Raw genomic sequence first — 10,323 nt, 5'->3', positions numbered from 1 at the left:
GGAGTAGCAGAGGGAGAGGGATAAGCAGTCTCCCCGCCAAGCAGGGAGCCCAATGCGGGACTCAATCCCAGGACCCTAGGATCACGACCTGAGCCAAAGGCAGATGCTTAACAGACTGAGCCACCCAGGTGACCCGATCTTATTAATTTTATAACCCAGTACACAGTGTTGTGTCTGGCACGCAGCACGTATGCTAAAAACCATGAAATGAAAAATCTGGCCCGAAGATGAAGAGCCTCCAACCCAGCAGTGGCAGGTTCCACCTTCACTTCCTGTTCCCTTGTTTATCCCTCAATCTTCAATTGGCAGTGCTTCTCATATTTTGATTTTCCTCTGGCCTCGTTCCCAACTTCTTCCGTCACGTGGTTCGTTGATGTCCACATAAAATCAGATGCAGCCTCGATTTTAAATGTCACTCTCTACTTCAAGCAGCACACGGCCACTTTGAAAAATACGTAAAATTCCAAATAGAATATTACTAATAAAATATATTGGGAAAATCATGAAAAGAAAAATCCTGAGCACCTCTTATAGAATTTAAATGCTTGGATTTAGTTTGGACTTGGTTATTAAAAAGCATAAAAAATTCCAGTGGAAAGCTATCAAATTACCCGGGGCGGGGGGGACATAATAAAGACACAATTTATATGCTGTGAAATTCAGTGGTTTTCTAAATCACAACTACATTTACATAATGCTTAAAAGAGAATAATGCTAAATTCTGCCAATAAAAATTTAATAAGAATATAAAAACATATAAAAATGATTCTTACTAAGTTATTGTCATCCTGGAAAGCATAATGCAGAGTTGTAATCCATTTATTATCTCCATTCACTAATACATCCCTTTCTTCACGAAAACATGCTGTCTGAAAAGGAAAAACAAAGACGTTTTTTAATCAGAGGACACTTTATGTAAAATATATTATGCAAACAACTGCTTAATGTGTTTATTATACTTTCTGTCCTAGAAAAGGAAAATGTTTATTATACTTCCTGTCCTGGAAAAGGAATACATCCTGATATGACTTTCAACATGGAGAAAGTGGACAATGGGAATAGTACACTTGAAAACATTTTGTATTAAAAAATACTGCTATAGTTAAAAAAAAAACAAAAAACAAAAAAAGCACACATGCATTTAACGACCACGGTCCAACCTACCATTTAGATAATATAAACGTTAACATTTTACCATCTCTACTTCTGTTCTTTTTAAGAAATAAAATACAAGTAAATTGTATTTACTTGCATTTCCTTGCCTCCCTCCTGATAAAATGAATAATCTGTAGTATATACTATGCTCTTCTTTCAAATGCTTTGATCACACATGTATGCGTCCAAAACAACAGAACTGTTTTGCATTTTGAAAGTTTACATGAATGTTATAATTGTATCTATCCTTCTGCAACTTGATTACTTCTTATTCAATGATGGGTATTTTCCTTTCAATTGCTACAGCATTCGCTTGTCTGAATATACCAGAATTTATGTATGCAAACCCCAACCAGGAAAACATAGGTTACTTCCAATTTTGTTTTTATGATGTTGCAATGAATATATTGGTACAAATGTACAAGAGTCTCTCCAGGGTATATACTTATAAGTTGAAATGCTAGCTACAAGCATTTCCCACTTTACCAGACATAGCCAATTTTCTCTAAATGTGTATTGCTTACTATCCTCACCCCAGTGTAGAAATCTCTCTTACTCCCCCCACCCACATCCTAAACTGCATTTGGCATTATTAGACTTTTAAGTGTGTCAATACGATGGGTGTAGAACTGTACCTCACTCTTCTTTTCATGAACATATTCCTAATTCCCCGTGCAGATAAACAGCTCTACACAGGCCTACAGGATATCTGAACTTTGTCTCTGAATTGTTCATTCCCTTTGTCCATTTTCTCTAATGAATTGTCTTTTTCTTTTTGATTTGTGAAAGTTTTAATTTACTCTGAGACCGTATTTCCACTCTTATAAAGGTACATCCTGAGAACCTTAGAAATGTGTGGCTAAAAAAAAAAATTTATATGATACATTATAATTCTGTAATCTATCATTTTTAAACTTTTAATTTTAAAAATCTCCACTATGTCAGCAAGTTCAAGAAGAACTGAAAGGTAAAATGAAACCTAAGTCTCCCAAGTCATACCCCATACACACACAGTCACGTGTGTCCAGAGGTCACCACCAATAACTCTGCTGAGTATCTTCTCAGAAAATTTGTCTCTGTAAGCATGAATATGCGCACGCATGTGCACACATACAATATTCACATGGTGCCCCATTTCCCCTAGCTTTTCTTTTCTTGACACAAATCAGATCACGTGCTCCGTAAGTTGTTTTCTTCAAGTAACGATATACCTGAACAGTTTTCCACACCAGTAGAGACCCACCTACCACCTAATTCTTCTTAATGGCTGCACCACATTCATGCACACTGAAAAATCATCACGCAGTATTCTATCGACAGGACGTGCTTAGTTACTTATTTCCCCATAAAATAAATTCAACAGCCATGATATACAAAACAATTAACATTAATATCCCCTAATCAGGTACCTTAATTTTTTTTATTATGTTATATCACCACACATCATTAGTTTTTGATGTAGTGTTCCATGATTCATTATTTGCGTATAACACCCACTGCTCCATGCAGTATGTGCCCTCTTTAACACCCATCACCAGGCTAACCCACCTCCCACCCCCCTCCCCTCTAGAACCCTCAGTTTGTTTCTCAGAGTCCATAGTCTCTCATGGTTTGTCTGCCCCTCCGATTTCCCCCCCTTCATTTTTCCCTTCCTGCTATCTTTTTTTTTTTTTAACATATAATGTGTTACTTGTTTCAGAGGTACAGGTCTGTGATTCAACAGTCTTACACAATTCACAGTGCTCACCATAGCACATACCCTCCCCAATGTCTATCACCCAGCCACCCCATCTCTCCTACCCCCCACCACTCCAGCAACCCTCAGTTTGTTTCCTGAGATTTTCCATGTATTCCCATAAATTTTATTTGATCAAATAAAACTTCCAAAGTCATGCATGAAACAGCACCAGAGAAAAATTTAAAAACAATTAAAGCTTAAACCAAATCAATGGGCAGTTTTACCTGACAATTCGATTATTAAAATCCACAACATTATGCTTTGGTTCCCTTTGAGGGAAAAGAAAACCACTTGACACATTCACTGCTAAGTTGTGTTTTAGAATTTAAGTGACCCACGATTCTCATTTGCCACTAACAGTTCTGAGAGGGGTGAAGTTGGTCAGAGCCCAGAAAGACTTTTTGTTCCTGACTTTATCTTATTATGACAGCTTTCTGGAATCTCACAGACATTCCAGCTAAATTCTAATAAACATCTGATTAGGGACTTCAAACTCAAAAAAGCTCCAAAGACATGTTGTCAAAAGATTAAACTTTAGTACATTCTCATCTATTCTAAATTGTTTCAGTGAAAAAATAAATTTTAAAAAATAAAAAATATAAACTATGACCTAAAACTTGAAACACATATAAGAGAGGAGTAAAACCCCCTCTTCCCCACAACATCCTCATCAACCAACTTCAACAATGATGTTATCATTCAATCTTGTTTCGTCTACACCCTCACCCCCTCAAACCCCATCCCGCACCCTTCACGTACCACCACCCTCCCTCCTCACACGTGTACACAAGCGCACATATGCACACGCTCAGGGGTTTTTTGAAGCAAATTCCAGACATCATGTGACTTTATCCATAAGTATTTAGGTATTCAACTATCCCTATTAATGCCTCAGATATTGAGTTTAGATGTAAAGCACCTTGTCCTTTTCTGCTTCAGTAGGTCATGTTGTCCTCAGTTGTCACAACTAGGGGGTGAGGGGGTAATGGCAATCTACTGGGAAGAGGCTGCTACACATGCTACAGTGCATAGGACAGCCCCCACAAGGAATCATCTGGCCCCAAATGTCACAAGTGCCACTGCTGAGAAACCCTATTCCAAATAGATATTAACCAAACCATGATGCATGTGCACCACAAGGTTCATGAAGTTATATCAAGGACTCCACATAGATAAAGGATATAATAAGGTCTACTTCTACCAAAAAAAAAAAACAAAAACTGAACAATTTTTTAATATCCTCCTGTAAAAATAGAACATCTGAGTATATGAGAATGTAATAAATATGTAGGAGGGGTTACTGGAGGTCATACAGCTTCTTCAGATGCAGTCACAGATCGGGAGAAGGGAAGGGACTGCTGATGCACTAACACAGTTTGTGAATGATGAACGGGCAGCAACAGCAACTGCTGTACCCATAAGGTTAGTTAGCAAATATTCAGCTGCCCAGGTACAGAAAGAGAGAGGGTATCCTGCTACCTTCCAATGATGCACGTCCCACTAGTTATATATTTATGATATACCTTACATGGAAATAAATACAGCCAATAGGCTGGAGGTATAGCTTTGAAAAAGCGTTTAAAGCATCAACAACGCACAGGTTAAAAATCGAGACATTTCACTGCTCATCTGTAAATTATTAAGCATCATTGGTAGGCCCAGTTTTCCAAAGCTGGATAAGTCATGGTCAGAATAGAGGTTTTATTTTTAACATGTGTTTAAAAAAGGACTTGATAACTCAAGCATAGAAATACAACTCCACTCTACTTCAAAATGAATCTCTCTACAAAAATTTCAATGTAGAATTTCTTCCTAAAAGAGGTAAGTTTCAAGTAGTTTGAGAAGAGTTCCTTTCAACTACTGAACCAGCCTTGTATCCCTGAAGTAAAACCCACTCGGTCGTGTTGTATGCACGAGTCATGTTGTATGCACGTGTTGTATGCACATTGCTGAATTCTATTTGCTAACATGTTGATAAGGATATTTGTATCTATGTTCATGAGGCACTTTGGTCTTTAATTTTCTTTGTATGGTCCCTGTCAGGTTTTTCTATCAGAATAATATGGGCTTCACAGAATGAGTGTTGCTCCTCAGGCCCCAAGGTCCATCTCCTCCTCTCTGCCTATCAGAATCTCCTTAAATTTGTTTTTTATATAATGTCGGGTCTTTAAAACTGTACTTAATGGAAGGGGTAAGAAGAAATACATCTGTTCCATTTCACCCCAGAAAGAGAATATATTAATGTTTTTTTAATTCAACAAAATAATTTATTTAATTTCCAACTCCTTGTTTTATCTTCAATTTTGCCACTTCTGTAATGAAAGCTAACCCAGTGATCCTTCCTTTTTCTTCTAATTCTCCCCAACATACTAACTTCACAGATAATAGTGGAAACTTTAACTCAGTTTTTTAAAACTTCTAATGCTGAAACACTAAACTAACTACAATTATGATTTCTGTGAAACAATTAGAACAGACTTATTTACTCTTTCTTACTAGTAAGACTTGTTGCTCCAGCTGCTGGCGATGCTGCCAGCCCCCTCAGGGTCTGCCTCAGCTGTAGAAGTTCTACAATCCCAAGGCCATGTCCAGCTGGAGGTGGCCTGGAGTCAGTAACTGAATGAGGCACGTGCAAAGGTAAGTCTTTGGGCCTCGTGTGGGGCTCCGAAGGACCATTTCTGCTCCACAGCTCTCTGTTGGACAGTTTGACTTCCCCTGAAAATGATGTCTCACCCTCTTCCCCTTCCATCAGTGCCAATTTCAGAAGAAGACTCTAATTCAATCTCACTGCTGACTACCTGGAAAATCCAATCAATGACAGGAAGGCAAGTCAGCCTTAAGGAAATTCAAAGTAAAGACTGAAGTTACTGAATATAAAGGACCCTGGCACATATGCCAGAGAGTGACATAAAAGTTTCCATATACTTTTCTCAACAGGATACTATTACATGGAGATGAGCTCTGGGAGGCAGAGAGGGGCTGCATTGGTTGGGGGCAGTCGAAGAGGACTTCAGCTTTATCTGTAATGTACTACTATTTGTTTTACAAATAATGTATCTGCACTTCACTGGTGCAGTGTTTTTCAGGAGACACACAGAAAACAAGACCAAAAGCAAAAACATGACCCAAAAAAAACCAAACAAACAAACAAAAAAAACGTGACCCAAATGTTAGTCATCGATTCTAGGTGACAGAATGTAAATGACTTTAAGTTTTGTCTTTGTGTTTTGCTATATTTTTCAAATTTCCCCAAAGAAATGAATAATGAAATTTCTTACTACCGCCACACCCATCATCAAGGGAACCATTTTTGCTTTTCTCCATATGTTCGCGGTTTTTTTCAGATTGCTACCAGTATTGGTGGATAAAGAAAGATTTCTAAGGACTAATTTCTCATTAGAGAAATCTTACTAACCTCCAGAGCTACTGTTCAGCCTATGCAACAGTCTGATCCTCCTACAAGTTCAAATACTGAAATACTTCCAGACTGAGGTCCCCGAGGGCCCTACCCCATCTGGCCCCTCACCATGATCTCCCACGGCAGGAGACCCCCAGAATCCCCCCAAATCTACGTGTAACGTCAGTTCTGACCAGACCATACCAGCTATGAGATATTTTTAACATTGCTCCAGCCAATCTTTCCCTCGTACCTAGCATCAACATAAAAACCCTAGCAATTCTTGGAAGAGCAGATTTTGCTACCATCCTCTAAAAATATAAAAAACATAAATTTAACTGTATAATTAGCAATCAAGAGACTTCTTAGAGGGCACATTCAAAACTCCTGCTGATTCCACTTTGAGCAGAACACAGATAAATACAGAATAATATAAACGAGTTACATCAAGTTGGAAATCCATTATTGCAAATTTTCTTCCTATAAAATAAACTGGTTTCCACACCTCTTTTTCACATAAATATACAAGCCCCACATTTGGTTTTCAGGCAATATGAACTAAGCCTCACGAATTATGACTTTTTAATTTTTTCTACAAATTATAACTTTTATCGTCACTATATCAAAATTGTACATTGTGGAACTTGTCTCTTAGGTCTTAAAAATAATGCCACACAGATACGACGTTAATGATATTTAAGGATCTACTGGCTTTATAATTTTATAGGTCTCTAAAATTATTTCTGAAACATTATTTAAACTTTCTAATAATTAGAATCTTACCTCAGCTCTTTTCAGCATTTCCCATTTGTTCAATATTTTCATGGCAAATACCTTATCTGCATTTTTTAGTTTCACTACAGCAACCTAGAAAAGGAAATACAACTTTTAATATATGATAATGTAACAAATAAAACTTTTTTCAGTCATCCATTTTCCTTTTTCCTTTCTGTAAGAAAATAAATACCAACATTATCAATGATTTCCATGCAGTTCATACTCTAAGATCCGAAATCAAATAATATTGTCGGTTGAAAAAGTTATATTAGTCAACATACCAAATAAATAAATGTATTTTTTAACCCTATATCAAGTGATTATATATTATATCCTCCTTTTCAAGTTGTCTACCTGGAATTTAAACTCAACATCTACTCTCACTAGGAAATTGACTAAAATGTACAACATTGAAATAACTAGAGCTTAGTGAATACCGTGTGCCAAATTCCAACATGATGCTATAGGTAAGGCAGCTGCCAAAACAAATATGTTTCGTGGGAATCAAATAATATAAAATAAACTGAAAATGATATTTTTCACACCACATATTCTTACCCACTGTACAACCCCCATCTCTCTCTCTCTCTCTCTCTCACACACACACACACACATACACACACACCCCACCCCTAAAGATCAATTAGGGCTAACAGCTTGACAAATTATAGACTTCACACATCCCTTTCAACATTAAAAGGAACAAATATTTTTTGTATTTTGTATTTTAGTTATGGATCAAAAAACTGTCAAATATAAATAAATAAGCCTCAACAAACTGATCCCATTGCTGTTTCTACCTCTCTGCTTCAGTGTGACTAGCTAATCTCAGAGGGCCCTTCCAGCTCACTGGGGACGCTGCAGGGCTGGGAAGGCACTGCAGAGGAGGAGACCAAGCTTGTTTCCAGTTCCTGGGGGCTGGGAAGAGGAAGACAAGTACTACCCTAACATGCAGAAGGAGAGAACAAACTATATACAGCACGTCTTCCAATAGTTCAAAGATCGCCGAGGATAGAGAATAGGTTTAAACTCAAGTGTCGAAAATGTTAAAATCTTAGTGGTAAATGTGCCTATTAGGAGCATTTAATAAATTTTTATATTTGGATTAGATTGCAAAAGTAATATGACATATAATTAAAATACCTGTATAATACTATATAAACTAGACTATTTCTTGGTAATTGTCATAAATGGTTATAATGACTTGTGATTATAGTTTTATCAGTTAAAATGGTGGAAAAAAAGAAGAATAGCTCAATTTCAAGTGCAATCACTTTAGTCTTCAGTCATTTCTGGTCATATCTGTGGAAATGATGGGTCCGTTAAATCGTTCTCCCAATGGGTTTGTGCTTAAAGAAAGGGGGCTGTCCATGACACAGAAACAACCTGAATGTCCATCGACAGATGAACAAAGAAAATGTGGCACACATATACAATGGGACATTATTCAGCCATAAAAAAAGAAGGGAATCCTGTTTTTATGACAACATGGATGAAACTGGAGGGTATTATGCTAAGTGAAATAAGTCAGACATAGAAAAACAAATACTGTATCATCTCATTTATATGTGGAATCTAAAAGAGTCCACCTCATAAAAACAGAGAATAGAACGAGGGTTGCCAGGGGCTGGGGGAGATGTTGGTCAAAGGGTACAAAGTTCCAGTGATAAGATGAACATGTTCTGGGGACGTGATAAACAGCATGGTGACTATAGTTAACAGTATTGTACTGTATACTTGAAAGTTGCTAAGAGAAAAGATCTTAAATGTTCTCACCACAAATTAAAAAAAAAAAAACCTAATTAAGTGAGGTGATATTAACCTTACTGTGGTAATCATCTTACAATATATATATGTATCAAATAATCACTTTGTACACCTTAAACTTCCACAATGTTATATGTCAATTATATCCCCAAAAAGATGGGGGAAAAATAACAGGGGCTGTAATAAAGAGCCAAACTCTTTGAAAGGCTAGAAACGCAAGTTTAGCTGCTCTGTAGACTCACATTATATGTTGAGAGTGCAAACAGACAGACAGGAGCGCTGAGCTCAACATGCTTACATTCAGGACAGGAAAGAGATGGCTTAAGCCATCCTTATTCTGATTTAGGGAAGACTGAAAGACTCTAACACTTAAGATTTCCTCTCCTTAGGTCCTTGTGAGAAGAGTACTCCTAGCTGTACGTCTCACCAGTTCTCTGCGTTTGAGGCTATAAGGATCTGATGATAACTGGTAGGAGTAATGGTAGTACTACTCAGCAACACATAACTGAGTTTGCTCTAAATGCTGGATACTCTTCTAAGAGTTTTATGCAGGTCCACAATCCCTTACCTGCAATTCTAAAGCCAAATGGTTTTCACAATTCATTTGGCAGCAGGTACTGACATCGGGCTAATTATAGTTTTTTGGGTTTTGGTTTTTTAATCTCATTTAGTGTAAAGACAAACATGCTTCACTGTAGAAACCCTAATGTGTCTGCTTTTGAGGTGCTGCTCCAAACCCCAACAGGAGTCCTTTATAAAACAGAGCATATGCACTAAATTATCTTTCTAAAATCCAAAAAATTTTGATGGAACCAAAACCACCTCTGGTTTATAGAGCAGTGCAGGGAATGAGCATGTCCTGAACACTCAAAGGATGAGCTAGCATTTACTGCGGCTGTTCAGCGTAGCGGTAATAGCATGCGCTCTGCAGCCAACTACTCAGGTTTGAATCCTGCCTTTGCCATTAGCTGTGTAACTCTGGGCAGATAACGTAACCTTTCAAAACTTCAGTTTTCTCATCAATGTAACAGCGTTACTAATAGTACTCACCTTATATAATTATAGTAAAGATTAAAATAATTAATACAAGTATAAAGTGCTTACCACTTAGCACTGTTCAATGACCCCAGCTATTATTATGTGGCAGGTATTGTGCACATTCTAGCCCAATCTATTAACCGTCGTTTGCCTTACCCCCAACACATAGCAGATATTCTACATCCCAAATTATTAAATTTCTTTAACTGTGAAATAAACTCCAGTGTCTTCAGCTTCTAATAACTTTATACCCCTGGCACATAGAAATATAGCTAGGAATATCCTCAACTGAAAATACATACAAATAAAAATGAAGCCACAACATTTACTATAGGGTGGTTTCCAAAAGTAATATATTGGGAATAACTTAAATATTCTGAAAGATGAAATTTAGTGAATATCTCCCAAAACAGAAAATTATTCATATTTTCAAAATATTGTTAAAAAATAC

General features: G+C 37.1%; 1 protein-coding gene across 8 annotated transcripts in view; it reads right to left on the bottom strand.

Annotated features, from left to right (window-relative positions):
• CDC42BPA (CDC42 binding protein kinase alpha) overlaps window positions 1–10,323 on the bottom strand; it is a 330,947-nt gene that overhangs the window by 225,126 nt on the left and 95,498 nt on the right. For all 8 annotated transcript variants that reach the window (XM_044915969.1, XM_044915970.1, XM_021689881.1 and 5 more), the window contains exons 3-4: window positions 7,074–7,157; window positions 774–869 (exon numbers count right to left, since the gene is read on the bottom strand). In XM_044915969.1, the coding sequence (XP_044771904.1) occupies window positions 774–869; window positions 7,074–7,157 (180 nt within the window). The remainder of the gene's footprint in view (window positions 1–773; window positions 870–7,073; window positions 7,158–10,323) is intronic.

This window comes from Neomonachus schauinslandi, chromosome 6 (assembly GCF_002201575.2).
Source record: "Neomonachus schauinslandi chromosome 6, ASM220157v2, whole genome shotgun sequence".
Lineage (NCBI taxonomy): Eukaryota > Metazoa > Chordata > Mammalia > Carnivora > Phocidae > Neomonachus > Neomonachus schauinslandi.
Note: the sequence above shows the minus strand (reverse complement) of the source record. Positions and strands in the feature narration are given on the sequence as shown.